The following is a 15,453-nucleotide window of genomic DNA, read 5'->3' as shown; positions in this document are numbered from 1 at the left end:
TGGGTACTTATGCAAAGTATGCAAGATGGTGCCCTTCAGCCCTATCACATTTGATGTGTGAAAAATGTTTCTCATACAAATAACTAGAAAAGCCTTTATTTCACAGCAAATCTTCTAGTACTAAAGTGAGCTAATCTCTCAAATTGTTTTCGTAAACATGTGAATCTTAACTTTCCAATCTTGTTCCACTGTCCTACTGGACCAGAGATACATGCAGCAGCAAAAATAGCATGCAGTACACAAGGAGGAAGGTAATTTTAATATTCACTTCTCTGTAGTAGGAATTGATTAAAATGTATTACTTCCTAATAACTGTTTCAAAACAAATATTACAAAGCTATTTTGCTCAGAAGTTCCAAACCTGTTTAATGTTTGAGAGAAAGTTCAGTTGAAGTATCAGGGAAACTTTTTCTAGACGTAAAATTGAACACACAGATTTTTGCAAGTAAAACGGAAACAAAACACCTCATAACCTTTCTCAGATTTTTTTTTCCATAGGTAGTTTAGTAATTGGTGACTCTTGAATGTTTGTTGTAGACTTTTTGTCTATGATCAGTTCAGCTTTATTTACCTTAATTTTGTGTCCCAGCACTTTTATGTTCTGGTTTGACTCTAGTTTACAAGATGGCTGAAAATTTAGTTGGGGGGTGGGGGGGGAGAGAGAGAGGAAAGGAGTAAGTGTACCAATGGAGCATAACTAAGAAGCTGGTAGAAAAGTAGTAAAAATGCTAGTGGAAGAGAAAATAGGGCTAGATAGATGTAGAGGGATAGTAAAGGGAGAGGTTTTCTTTCTTGTGTACTGTGTGACAGTATACAAAGTGCTAGACTTTCATTTGTATTCAGGCTTCTCACGTTTCTAGTCTGCATTTGCTTTTGTTGCTCTGGATACTAAAAATATAAGTCTGTGGTTTTACATAATATTTTGGCATAAGACTTCATTTGATTAAAAAAAAATAATAATAATGTGAAATGCCTGTAGCGCTCTTTGTTCTTCCTTCTCTTTTGTCCCCCTCCTTTTAATGTTTTTCTTTGGCCTTTTTAGTGTGTTTTCTTGTGAAGCAAATTTTGTTTCCCCTTGAAGTCTTTCCTCTTCTCTCCACTATTTCCTTCCTTTCTTAATGAGCCTCGTTGTTCTACCGTGCTTCTCATACTAAGTTTCCCCCAGATTGCACTCCCCCTTCCGTGCTCTGATGGTTTACTTCTATTCTCTTGATTTCTTTTTTCTTTCTCTAAGCTTCATCAGTTATTTTTTCTTCAGCTTAAAAATGCAAAGGGATCATCCTCAAGACACAACAGTTGTTTCTTAGGGACGGGTTAAGAAGTGGGCAAGTATGATTTCAGAGCAGCTAGAAAGAAACAGGAAGTGCTGCTTGAGTAAGCAGAGCTGTGCTCCTGGGCGTGCAGGGTGCAGCGAAGGGCGCTGGGGCTCTTTCGCAGTACCTCGCGCACTGCTATCACGTGAGCGTGTCTGGGTACATCGCGGCTTTGTAGTCAGTGATCCTATTACATGCAGCATTCTCAGCAGCCTTATTTACGCACATTTATGTTCAAGCGGAGAGGACAGTGTGGTGCTAGCGCTTAACCCAGCTGTAAGGCCTGTTGGTAGCGTTGTGTTTTGTCTCTCTTTAGCAAGCCTCTTTTGTCAATATGTACGTAGCACAGAAAGCAAGCCTGACTTTGAGTCTTCTTGCATCCTTGGGAGAAGTGTGAGAGAGGAATGCCCCTGACAGCTGTGATGTTGAAGGATGCTTGCTTTTCCTTGCAGACTCCCCCCCACCTCTCTTAAACCAGGGCTTTGCCACTGGTCTTGAAGGTTGTATTTTCTCTTTCCTCTCCAAAAAGGCAGTGTGGCAATTCCTGAAAAATGTTTTTGTCCTCTTTCTCATTAAGATTTTTCAAGAAATCGCTGTAGTCCTGGGATGGATTTATAGTTTTCAGCATTTCGGACAGAGCAATGCTCAAAACATAGCCAAAAAAAGGAAGGATCAAAGACAGCTGAAATTGCAGGATTTGACAGAACTTTTGTGGAGCAGCTGTGAGATGACATCGCCTTGCCGCAGACAACGTGTGGGTGCAGGAGACGCCTGTCCTTTACACCCCCAGGGTGGGCCATAAGTATGCCAAAGCCCTTTAAATCCTCCTTGGAGAGGGAGATTATTATTAATCCATGGAGGAGGGCCCTGTGCCCCCCCTGCTCCTCGCAGCCCTCCATCCCTCTTCCTGCAGTGGCCTGGCATGGCCGAGGGGAGTGGGAAGGGGAGGCTGTGGGTGCCTGGCCGTTGGCGCGGGGGCCTGAGGTGGCCCCCGAGGTCTCCGCATCCTCTGCTGTTGGGATCGGGCCACGGGGGGGGGGTTCAGCTGCCCCCTGCCAGGCTGATGCTCCCTGCTGGGCTACGGTGGCTTGCTGCCCCCTGACCTCAGGAAGGCCCTTCAGGGGGCTGAGACTCGCTTCCTATAAAGTCATTTTTCGAAACAAGGGCAGGGCGGAGGCGAAAAGGGACACTCTCCCCTTCCTCGCTTGGCAGCGCGGCCCGCCCCCCGACGGAACTACACTTCCCAGCATGCTGCGGGCCGGGCCGGAACGAATCGCGCTCTGGAGTTGTCCGCGCCAGGCCTCCGTAGCAGCCGGCGGGGGCGGCTGTCAGGCGGTGACGGCGGGCGGGACGCGCCCAGGTTGTTGCTGCTGCCGGGACGCGGCTGGGTGCGGGCGGCGGCGGCTCGCGGGCAGGGGGCGGCGGCGGGCAGCGAGGCAGACCCGACCCGGCCCAGCCATGGACGAGCAAGCGGGGCCCGGCGTCTTCTTCAGCAACAATAACAACAACAACGCGCTGCTCCTGCCGCCGCCGGCGGGCGGGCCGGGGCTGGAGCCGGGCGAGGCGGCGGCGGCGGCGGGAGGCGGCGGCGGGGTCCCTCCCGCCGGGGCCGCCGCGCCGGTGTCGGCGTCCCGGGCTCAGTACAGCGTGCCGGGCATCCTGCATTTCCTGCAGCACGAGTGGGGCCGCTTCGAGGCGGAGCGCGCCGAGTGGGAGGCGGAGCGGGCGGAGCTGCAGGTAACAGCCGCGACCTCCTTCCCCCTCCTCCCCTGCTCGAGCCCCGCGGCCGGGCCGCTCTTCGCCCCCCCGGCCGGGCCCCAGCGCGGCTTCGCCCTGCCGCGGGGGGAAGGGGGGGCGGCCGCGCCGAGGGGCGCGACATGGCGGCGGCCCCGCGGGGCGGAGGGCGGCGCGGGGGGTCCCTGGCGGTGGCCTCGGGGCCCCGCGCTCCGCCGCCAGCTGCGGTCCGGCCTGGGGGCCCGAAACCGGTAAACGGCTTCGCGGGGCTTCTGACCTCCCCCCGCCGGCGGCGGAGGCTGCGCGGCGGAGCGCGCCCCTGAGTGCTCGCCGCCCTGCTGCCGGCCCGCGGCTCCCTCCCGCTCTCGCTTCTGGTACTGCTGAGGCCCAGCGCGGGCGGGCAGGGGTGTCCGGAGCGGCCCCACGCTCCTCCTCCGGGGGCGGCCCGCGCTGGGCGGGCACCCCCGGCTGTTCAACCGGCCACCTGCTCTGCGGCCGCCACTAAAAGCGGCCTTCGGCCCGCGGCGCCGCCGCAGCGGGCGGCCCCGGATCCGGGCGGCCCCTGCGCGCCAGGCCCCGGCCTGCAAGTGCCGTGGGGCGCGGGCCGCGCCGGGGAGCCTTCCCGGTTAAAAAGCCACCGGGTGGCTGCGCTCATTAATACGTTAAGGGATCGATGGGGATCTTGTGGTTGAGGAACTCGCGAACTGCTGGCCTAGAGCCATTGCTGTCGGGTACTTCAGTGATGAGTACGCTGTATTAACTCTAATAACAGGGATAATGCGGCCTTTGTTGTTGTTATTCTTGAGCTTTGTCTACAAGAAAGTCTCTGTTACAAGCCTGAACTCTGTCCATGCTACCAGTAGCCCAGCGTTTGGTTCTCGGTGGACTGTGTTTGAGGCTGAAAAGTGTCTACTCAGCTTCCTTTTTAGGTCGCCTTTCTTTGTCTTCTACTTCCTGTCCATCCCTTTTCTTTCTATTCCTTTCCTTGAAAGTGCTGTCTTTTGTCAACAAAGTCTTCTGCCTGTATAGCAATGCAGACCACTTCTCTGATCTTTTTTTTTAGTTAATAGGAAAGTCATCGTTTTAGTAGTACTTTTTATGATAAGGTAAACAAAATCGCCCAAAGAAGAATGGCAGATGTGGTGTTGTTCACTGGGGGCTCCCGTGTTGGAATTTGAAGGAAGTGGTCGTGAGGACAAAAGGGAAATGCAGTGCTTATTTTAACCTGAGTGATTCAATGAAGAATTTGTTAGTAACTGAATCAGAATTCTAGTCACTATATGTAATAAATACTATGTAGAAGGTTACTAGTTTAGTATGTTTAACTGGAACATCAGATGTCACATGTCCGCTGGAGTCTCGTACGTAAGGGTCCTGATAGTTTTTCATAGCTGATACAGATCTCTCAAACGGCTTTGGAGAAAAAAACTGTTTTACAGGACCGAAGAAATTCTGCCAGTACTTTAATAATAATAGCACTATGCATAATTATAATGACCCTCAATAGAGGCCAACACCTCATTCCTCCCATGCCTCTAGTGCCCTTCAAAAGCTTTGTAAGTATTATGGATGAAACAGGAAGAAGGAAGTAGAGCGTTTAAACTATTTACCAAAGTTGTGTATTGTCAGTGGCAGAACTGGGAATATAACCCAATTAAAAGTCATTTGCTTGAACTCCTTTGACTCCTGCCAAAACATCTCAATAAAGTTATAACTAGCTGTGACTAGCATTATCACAAGCCGTAACAGTTTTTATCTGCTGCACAGTCACGTTCAGAAAGGTACAAAATCCTTGGCTGTCTCTATAGGCATCGTCCATAGATGTTATGTCTACTGTGACCATTTACAATCGAATGTTCTTAGATCCGTGTGAGAGGTTTGTGTTAGGGGTTCAACAATGCTACTAGGATGGCGTTTTGAAATTGTATATGTATAACTGAATGATGAGCAGTATTAATTAAAAACAGATTCCGCACTCCTGAAGCCTTTTGTTGGCCTATATATTTGGAAGTGTTTAACTGAATAATGGAAATTTGAGGTCACAGTTTCTCTCTCTTGAGATAAAGATACAGTGCTCCTGATTGTACTTTATTAGTCTTCCATCCAGTCTAAATTTAAATGTTAAATTATCTGATCTCTTGGGAGATTGCGTGGCAGAGATTCTATTGTGTAGGGTGTTCTTAGTATCTCATAAAATTTATCTCTAATTTATTTTGTTTCTTGAAGGTAGCCCTTTCATCCTCACTTTCCTGCCTATCATGATATTTAAATACTTCAGATAGTGTTTGCTCTGCTCTGTAGTCATTGGTCAGTTAAGCTATACGCTTTTTGAGAAACACCTTGAAAATCAATCCCAGTGTGATTTCCTGACTTCTTTTTTTTTTCTCCCCTCCAGGCTGCTGCTTTTTTTTTTTTTTTTTTTTTTTTTTTGCCCTTTTTTGTAATTAGTTGTGTGGAATTAAATGTGATATTCAGGAAGAATACCTTTCTATTGCGTTATGTGATGCTTATGCAGGTGACACGCACCTTTTCCTTGAGTTTCGAACATTATGTAAGCTGATGTGTCAGACAGCTTGCTTTCTGTTCCTAGTTACTGGTCTATTACTGCTCTTTCAAGATTTTTCTTCCTATCAAGTGCCTATATTTTGCTTTCCCTGGCAAATATCCACGTTTATTCTGATTTTCTGATTATTTTTCTTCAATCTTTGTTAATTATTCTTGCCTCTATTATATAAATCTTCCTCATTCAGGGCAGAGGAGGACTTCAATATTTATATATGTTCAAGTATCATTAATAAGCTGTGTATTTCAGATCAGAGTGAAAGCAGATTCATAGAGGGCTCCCCTAGATACTTATCTGCTAATTATATATTTCACCATTAATGCTTGACTTGTATTTGCAATACACAGACATCTGTTTTTATGCAGACACTCCTATGAACTGAATAACTGTCCTAAGAATAAACTTCTGTGATGCCATATAAAGTGATTCACTAGAACTAAATGCTAACTTTTTATTATTAGTGTTATTGTTTATTTTCATACCTTTTCAGAAACTAGTATCTTTTCCTTTCTTAGGTTCTTCTAGCAGCTGCTTGGGAGAGCTGACAAGAAAGGGTTCCCTATTTCACAAAAATTATTTAAACTTCAGAATGTTTTACACTCTGCATTGGACTGTGTTTCCAAGGCATTTCAAAGTTTTCATTAGGTATTGAACTAGCCCATTCCAAAATAGCCAAAAGTTTGATCAAAGGATTTATGTGTATACAGGAAACTGAAATGTGTATCTTTATTGTTGAGGCATGTAGGGTTTGAACTACCTTCTGTACTGATGTCTTGCCTTAACCATAAATCTACTGATGGGTTGGGGGTGATTCTGTTTCTGTTGTTGACATCATTTCCCATCTTATTAGTAATCTGTCACTGGCCAGACAGAGAGACCTGGGTTGTGCCCCATGGCTAGAAATCCCGCAGAGTAGAGAATTGAGGATGGGAGTCTTTTTTCCAGGGAGTGACAGAACTATTGAACCATTGTTCTGGACTGGATGAGTTTGGCAGACTTCTTTTTGTTTATGTGGCTTTTGTTTTGACTGGGAATTTCATCTTTGAATGTAATGCGTATGTTGTAGAAAGTTTTGCTTTTGACAAATTAATTTTTTTTCTGGCAAAAATGCCAATTTACGGAATTTGATTAGCATTTCTTTTAACTTCTCATTTGCTCTGAGTTGCAGTGAACTGTTACAGGTAACTGTCTCTTTTGTGTAGACTTCCTTTATGCTGCTAAGGAATTTTCTAGCTCCTGTCCTCTAATAAAGTTTCCATTTCTTTTAACTGATAATTGTTTCTTAAGAGTAGCGGAATGTTTTGTAGTAGTGGGACCTGGTATGATCATGTTGGAAAGAAATTACTTTGGCTAGATAAACTTTCCTTTGAAAAGGTTTGCAAATAGATTATGGAGGTCAGGTGGATATAATCTGCTTGTCTGTCCACAGCTTATGGAAAATGTTCCTTGTAAGGCAGTACCAAAAGAAAAAAAGCACATCCTAAAGGAACAGGTTAACGAAATGAGATGATATGTGATTCAGTGATAGCAAACAACTGTAATAAAAGGGTGCCTCTTGAATACGTTTGGAAAAAATAGATGGGCACTTGAAGTTGGTTATAGAAGTTGGATTTTTCTTTTGAAGTTCTTGGCTTATGTCAGTTCCGTTAGCTCTCTGAGGGTCCAGGTGCATAGCAGTGAGGTGCGTAGTTGTGACTAGTGAGGGTGATCTTCCATCTTGCCCTTTTTTTCTTTTTTCTTTTCTTTTTTTCTTCCTGGGGCAAGAAACAGACTTTGGTACCATGCTTACTAAATTGTAAGATTGTGTTCTTGGAGAGAGATAAGTTAAAGTAGTTAGGAGAAGGGGCAAATCAGACAGATGGCTGTGGCTATTTGTAGTGTATTTTGGAACATTGGTTATGTGATTCAGAAATGGTTGATATTTACTGTTTGGCTTTTAGATATGGTATTTTTATTGAATTAAGTTTCTAGTGAGAATCGTTCTGATAGATGGATAATATGAAAAGAATATTTAGAGAAAAAGAAATGGGCACTGAGTTGATGAAATTGTCTGTTTATTTAAAAGAGAACTCCCAGAGTTGCAAGTGGTTTGGTCACTGAAATGGAGGATAAGATACTATTTGCAGAAGTATTGTATCGGATTTTCAAATATGATGTGCCCTGAATCTCTGAGACTCTTTGTGAAAGACGATTTGGCAGAAGTACTGTATAAGTCTTTGGCAGTATCTGCTTTATGAAAAGAAATATTTTACAAAGAAAACAGTGGTTAGTGTCAAATTCCTCTCCACCCCAAAAGAACAATATTTTCAACTTTGTTGTTTTAAATCCATCAGATAATTCAAAAGAAAGGTTGTTGGATTTTGTCATGGATTGATTGCTAGACTGATAAGCTGTCATGAGTTGTCTTATTTAAACCAAGGAACTCGTGGGAGTAAATGTTCAATGACTAAAGGATTGCATGATAGAAATTTGTAGTTTTTATTGTAAAGTAGAGAAGTAGAATATAAATACAAATTGATGAGACTGATTCATATATATATATATATATAATATATATATATATATATTTAATGGCATAAACGATCCCAGCTTTTCTCAGCATCAGATTTTCACATTCTTCTCAAATCTGTTAAACCTGTAATTTGGTTAAGTGCATGCAAAAATGTTTCTTAAATAGGTCTAATTCTTTTTAGGAAAGTGTTGCTTTAAAGGTGAACATGGCATGAACAGACAGAATTTAGCAAATGTTTGAAGTGTCATCTCCAAGTATTCTTTAAAGCTTACAAACACTTTTCACAGAAAGTTGTACTCTTAAAAATCATTCAGAGGGTTGTCTGATTTTTCGTGATTTGGTATGGAATTACTGAATTACTTCTAAAGTAATAATGAAAAACTTTGTAACATTTCAGGTGAAAAACATTTTTTTCCACATTGTGCTAGTATAGTATATCAAGTTAGTAAAACATCACGTGTGTTTTTATTACTGCATGTTTTTAATTTAAATTGATATCCCTATATGCTACTTAAATTTTACTCACTTTTCTGTTGAAGTTCTTGGCTCATGTCAGTTCCATTGCCTAAGGGGGTAAATAACTTTGTACTGTTTGAACAAGAAGTTGCAAGTGTAATTCAGCCTTTATCTATGTTTCAGTAGACACTGAAACTTTATTTACTAATTCTGGAACAGGCTGTGTGTAAAATTCCCAAAGGAAGATCACGTGCATCTTAAGAGACTTTTGGTTCATCTTAATGCTAAAAAAAGTCTATACAAATGTCAAGTCTCGACTGAAATTGATCTCTGTACACAGTTCTGTAAGTGAGAAAATAGATATTGGTAAGCAACCGACTTGCATATTTAGCTTCACAAGGCTGCCAGACCTTGTCAAGTCCTCCTTTCTAAGTTTCTTAGCTGAAGAATGGCAGGAGCTGACATAGAAATAGATGAAGGATTCTAAAATGTTTGGTTTTAAAATGCTGAGAAATGTTTAGATACTTGATATGGATCTTCTGAATCACTGTAGAGTGTTCAGGATCCAAGACAATATCTTAAATATAAAAATATTCTGAAATGTGAAGACAAAGGTTTCCTTTTTATAGTGACCTCCTCTGTGTGCTCTGTAGTTCGATTAATCTAGATGTCACTTTCCTATTTGAAAAGAGTTTATTAATGCTAACTAATACTGAACATATTCAGAATAACCTTTCTGGTGACAAAGAGGAGTAATCTAAGATTGCAGTGTGGAAAGATTGCATTTTTCTACTGTTAGCCTGTGATATGTTTCCCTTTAGGGCAGTTGCATAGGGTAGGGTCGCAAAAGCATCAGAACAAAAATGGAATCAAATCCATGCTTGTAAACAGGAGGTGAGAACAAAATCAGCTATTTGTGTATCTATTTCACTTGATGCTCTAGTCACTTCAGGGTGGTGGGGTGTGCTTGAATATAAGGAGTAGCTGCTCTTGGTCGTAGGAGTGAAAAACAGTAATGTGCTGTTGCCTTTGCAAATGCTTACATAGTTAGGCCTGGTTCACTCCACTTTTCATTAGCTAAGCCGCTGCCTTTTTCCTTCAGATTTGTTCTCCCTTGTCTTGTACCACAAGCAATTCATTCAGCTGGTGAATTTCCATCGTTTTAGGTTAAATGTGGACCACAAGATGCTTACCAATCCCAGTGCTGATTGCTGTTGCCATTTCTACATGGAACATGCTCCTGGCACTCAAAAAAAAAAAAAAAATGTTCATCACTTAAGCAAATGTATTACATAAAGGATTGAAGGACTAAATAAAATTTGTCTTATCAAGAATAATTAAATAAGCTGAATATATGTTACTTGGCTAACTTGGCAATTGTTTTAGTATTTGAAGTTGTTAAGACTAGTGAAAGGCACTACTGAAGACTGGGTAAAACATGGACTGTCTTTCTGGGAAGAGATCTACTTAGTAAAACTCTTTAAATTACAGAAAGGAAGGTCTTCCTGCTGGTTGAGATATTTAAATTACTGATCAAGGTATTGCTAGGTATAAATTACTAAACCATTTTGGCTCTGGGTGATCTATCAGGAATTTTCTGTTCCTGGTCTCTTTGAAAAAATTTTTTGGAAACAATATGATATCATTACAGTTAAGGAAATAACTTTCTCAACTCCCCCCTTCCCCTCTTCTCCCCCCCCCCCCCCCCCCGTTTCTTTTTTTTTTTTTTTTTAATTAGAAAACTAAATGTTTGATCTCATTTATATGGTTCAGCTTTTTAAGTGCTTAGGACTGATGCCAGTTTTGAGGCATCTCTGAGAAATTCAGTAAAAATAATTTGCCAGTAGCTGATTGTGCTATTTGTTAGTCCCATAAGGCAGCATCCTCCAGTTCGAGCATGCTGGTGATAAACTGGACTAAGTGCTGGACTGAGTGTGTGTGACGCTACATGCTCTTCCTGCCGCACAGCAGTGTGCACTTCCTGTGCAACACTTCTCCGTCGTGTCCTGTCCTGGCAGGAGGCTGGAATGGAAAAAGCCATCAGTGACACTGCAACCCTCTTTGTGGGCAGGGCTGCTCCATAGGCTGCCTGTCAGACCCCTTTGATCTACATCACATTTCAAATCTTGAAATATGGGGCAAAAAGTTTGTTTTAGTGTGATGATAATTTAGTAGTTCCGGCTTAAATGGTCCACGTAATCATCTGCGTTCTCTGTGATGGGTACAGTTCAGGATTTAGTACATAGGACTTGTTTCAGCCTATGGCCCTATCTCAGTTTTGTGTAATCTTATGAATGACTGTAGGCACTCATAAAAGCTTTCTAGCCTCTCTTCTCACAGAGGACTGGGAACTGAAAATCCAAAGGTCATTTATGGGTGTGTGTTTTAATGTTTCTCAAGTGTGGTGCCTGAAAAATTGTTTGCCAGTTGTACAAGGCCATTGATATTTTCCCCTCCCCTACTTAGCTTTTGGACATACTTGAGTTGTGTGCTTTTTTGTTTTGTTGTTTGTTTTCTCTTCCCACCCTCCTCCTCTTCTGCCCTACTCTCAGGACATACCCTCACCTATTTGCAAATAAGCTTGATGTGTAGCACTTCGGTGAGGCAACTATAATGCAAAATAGTGAGCACACCTAACAGCCTAACAGAAGCATACTGGTAAATCTTGGTAGACCGGTTGGAACCACTGTTCTAGGCTGATTCATCTGGTATCATCATTTAGTTATTTTAGCTATTTACATACTTTCTGCAATACTTTTCTCAGAGTTTTTTCCTTCCTTCTTTCCCTCCCTCTCTTTCACCCAACTGAAGACCTCGTTATTGAGTTACAGGAGCAGTATATACAGAATTGTGTGTCTTAATAGTGCTTATTTTGATAAATGTCTTCTGATAACCTTCAGGTGTCCATAAATTTGAGAACTGTGGCTTGCTTTAAAGTATTCAGAGAAATACTTTAAAGAGAAGAATGGGAATACTTTTCATAGTTCTTGAGTCTTGACTGACACATCACCTTTTAAGTTGAAATAGCTTTAAAAGTTGTGAATTGATAAAAGTTAATACTAAACATGAATAATTTGTAACAGCCATAGCATGGTTTCTTTTTAAACATTTTCTGGTAAGGTAAATATATTTTTCAGTATTTTTTTGCTTTTCTGTGATGTCAAGATGTCACCGTACAAAGGTGTGCAGATATAACATGCTTTTTAACATCTTTGTTGTGGGTGATGATTCCAGGAAGACTTAAATTTCTTTTTCTTTTTTTTCTTTTTCTTTTCTTTTTTTTTTTTTTTTGAAGAGTGGTAAAGTCCAGATTTATGAAGATTCAATTAAATTTTTTGATTATATTTTTATGACTATTAAAAACCTGTTTTAGGAAGGCAACAGCTTTTTAAGAACATTGTTTCTAACCCACTGCTACCTAAAGTATTGCCCCACCCTTCTTGAAGCATGCCATTGCTTCACGGTAATGTCAGAGCCGTTTGGGGAATCTTTTAAAACTAATACGTTGTTGCACATGAGATTTTTCTTTTCTTTTCTTTTCTTTTTAACTTAAAAACAAATGATATTTTTAAAATTTCACAGTAAATATGTGGAATAGTTAAGATCCTTACAGTACTGTTGACTTAGGCCCAATCCATGTGAAACTTCCAACTTCTGTTACAGTTGATAATGCAAAAATCTTTAGTAAGATAAAGTGAAAAAGTCAGACTGTGCAATTGTAGCTGAAATAATAGATTTTTCCAGGCATCCTAATATTCTTTTTCTCTCAACTCTCTTGATTTTAATTTCACAGCTTTAGCTGTAATGCAGTAACTTCTAGTGTTTAATTTGGAGTCAACTGGAGGTTAAAGCTGCCTTAATTCTTCACTGCTGAGCCAGCAGAGCCTAAGTGCTTTATAGAGACTAGGTACCCCACCCATAAGGCAAGGAACAGCGTGTGTTTTTTGTGTGATCCCCATAGGCTGCTTAGGTTTGTCATGACTAGCTCACAAGTTTGATGCATTTCAACCTTCTTAGCTAGACGATCAGTTGTCATAAAATCTGTTTGTTGGGCATATCTGTGAATTCTTGAAATTTTTGGCAAACCTTTCCAGGAGTGGCCAAAGTGCAAGTGTAAAGCAGCGTTACAGATTACTCAAAGCTAAAGTGTTCCTCCTTTGGTCTCTGATTGTGTCAGGTAGTTCACACTTAAGGTTTGACTTGCAGTAAAGCTGTTATAGTGGGAAGCTGTCTGTGCAGTCTAAACTTTATTAATAAAATTCTTTGGTTTGCTGTGGAATTGTTAGCAAATGCTAGATGTACACTTGTACTTTACATCATGTTAACGCTCTGACCTCTTACATTTTAAATGTTTGCACAGACATTTATCCGGGCATTGGCCAAATATTTTGATGTCTGGGTTCAGAGATGATGAACTTATCACCAAATTATTTTCAAGACTTACAAATACTGCCATTTGTCATTTTTGATATATAAATCTACTATATTACATTTATTCAATTTTCAGTTATATATTAATTGTTTTATTTGTGCTATAAATGTTCAGTTTCTTCTGCACATTTTCAGTTAGTTGCCAAACATGGCAAAGAATGAAATATGCTTTTGATATAGACTGTTACGATACTGTGGTTAATGTAAGATTTCAGTTATTATCTTAATGCTGTCCTCATGTGCATTATAATCTTAGTATTATTAAGAATTTCTTAAATAGTGACATAAAACTCTGAGCCTACATACATAATTCATGTTTTGTTGTCCACTGAGGCTTACTTAATTGTAATTGAGTACTTACATAAATGGGGGATACGGGTTGCTAATGTCCTGTGAGAAAGAGGAGGAGCGGTCCCCTTATTTTTGTGTTATGAAAATGACAAAAGGAAAGCCTTCTCATTTTTCAGAGCCAGAATCACTGAAAAATAATGGGTGTTGGACATAAGGATTCTCCTGTAAGAGGAGCATGGGCAAACTATGCTAGAAACCTCACGGACTCCATGGAGAGGGCACAAATTATTCTCGAGCCCTGTGGTGTGCTTGTCTATTTCTTGACTTGCAAATAAAACTACTGCTCTGTAAAGTGTGTAGTAACCTTGAAAGATCCTGACAATAAGCTTGTGTAGGACTGGACAGACAACTCTTGCATCATTAATTTCAGTTTGTTGTTGCTGCTGCATGCTTTTTGAGTAACAAATATGAGGATTTCTTGGAAGACTAGCAACAAGAAAAATTGTAAGACATAGTAACATCATTGGCATATCACTGAGGGTGAAAGATGCCCAAACATCAGTTAATATTTCTTCCAGTTGTCTTCCTTTCTTTATAATATATATGATGTATTATATATATAATAAATATATATATAGCATTCTAGTGGCCCCAAGGCGATACAAGACAGTCCTATTCCTTCATCTTGAATCTTAGGATAGAGATGCTTTTTCTCAAGAGGTAGAGTTAGGAACATAATTTTCATTATTTTACATGTGTAAGAACTTTCTGGTAATAGTTTTAACTTTTGGTTCTCATATGATTAGTCAAACCAACAGAGAACCAGGCCTTCCCTGCATCAGAAGCATGCAGTGAGTGACTGCTCATTTTAGCATCAAGGAGGTGTATGCTAGTCCTATTTAATCAAGTGCATTTCTGTCTCTCTCTTACAAAAGTAAGTTATAAAGACTACTAATAAGTTGCATTTTTTTCTTTTGTCTAGGCTGCTAGCAGTGGGAGAAGAGTTTAAACTCAGTTGTTCTCATGCAAATACCAGAACTTGGCTAGCTGTTAGTTTTTGACCTTTGGTGAGACTAGTGGGTGAGCCAGGCCCTTGCTGGCTGTCACTGCCAACCTGCCAAAGAGAAATGTTTCATTCCAACGTGTTCAGGCAGTTCTGTCGTAGCTAGAAATTGCTTGTAGACGGCAGGTCTCATCATAGATCATTTTAGCTTGTGTCCTAATGTCATCAGATGATCTTTTGCATTCCAGGATTTACATAACATTCTTCTTTTTTTTTTCCCAGTGTGCTTTGATGCTATCTCACTTTCTTGGTTAGAAGGACACTTGTTTCCTCCAATGGGCCTGTTTGGAGACAGGGGCAGAAAAATTACCTAGTGTGTTAGTGTATGCATTGTAATCTGGGTGTCTGTACAGCTGTCACAAAGTCAATAGTATCAGCTTTGAGTATTCCTCTTGTTACTGAGAGGGATAGTGACCTTTTAAGTTGAAATGCTTCTTGCACAGTTAAGTTTTTCAGTGTAGGAAGTAATGGCTCCAAAACCAGCACTGTATTTCCCTATGCCTGAGTATAAAATGAGCGTTGGAATTCAGTTGCAGCTTTTTGTTCATCCCAGTTTGAGCGTTAAAGTGAGGAGAAGCTCGATGCCAGAGTGACAAAGGCCCTTTGAAAGACAAATTCCTTTGATTCCTTTGATTCAGCTGAGGTTGTTTTGGAAGCCAAATACATTTCCACAAATGAAGGTGAAGACTGACTTCATTGGAGGGCAGCCAGTATTTTCTGCTTGTCCTAAACTGGCTGCTGTTGTTAGTGACTGGCAGTTAAGGATTTTTCAGGTATCTGTCAGGCTCATTACTGGCAGTATTTGAGCAGTGAAATTACTTTAGTTGGTATCGTGTTTTAGAGCAGCTGCTATAGGTGGTCACCTGCAAGTGACCTGTTGGGAGTGAGATTCATCTGGCCTGACATCCCAAATTCAATTGAGTTACTTTGTGCACTTTCCATTTATAGTTACTGGAGAGGAAATGGCATTTATAGATGCGATTCTCCTCATCTTTGGGTAAAAATCTAAAATCAAATGAGTTGTTCTTTAGAGGTATCTCTCTGTCTCTGTTGACTTTAAAAGACATCTGGTGACTATTCTCAAGAATGT

At 41.2% G+C, this 15,453-nt stretch overlaps 1 protein-coding gene across 7 annotated transcripts in view; it reads left to right on the top strand.

The window, feature by feature from the left end:
* Window positions 1-2,596: 2,596 nt before the first annotated feature.
* The window catches only part of STRN (striatin), a 73,667-nt gene continuing 60,810 nt past the window's right edge, over window positions 2,597-15,453 (top strand). For 2 of the 7 annotated variants that reach the window (XM_064509446.1, XM_026102587.2), the window contains exon 1: window positions 2,597-3,050. In XM_064509446.1, the coding sequence (XP_064365516.1) occupies window positions 2,772-3,050 (279 nt within the window). In that variant the 5' untranslated portion in view covers window positions 2,597-2,771. Of the gene's footprint in view, window positions 3,051-3,171; window positions 3,299-3,398; window positions 3,422-3,673; window positions 3,794-15,453 lie in introns of those variants that run through there. The other 5 variants (XM_026102588.2, XM_064509448.1, XM_026102592.2 and 2 more) reach the window with 5 other exon arrangements.

The sequence above is a fragment of the Dromaius novaehollandiae genome, chromosome 3, assembly GCF_036370855.1.
Source record: "Dromaius novaehollandiae isolate bDroNov1 chromosome 3, bDroNov1.hap1, whole genome shotgun sequence".
Classification (NCBI taxonomy): Eukaryota; Metazoa; Chordata; class Aves; order Casuariiformes; family Dromaiidae; genus Dromaius; species Dromaius novaehollandiae.
The sequence above is the reverse complement of the archived record's forward strand: the minus strand, read 5'-3'. Positions and strand labels throughout refer to the sequence as shown.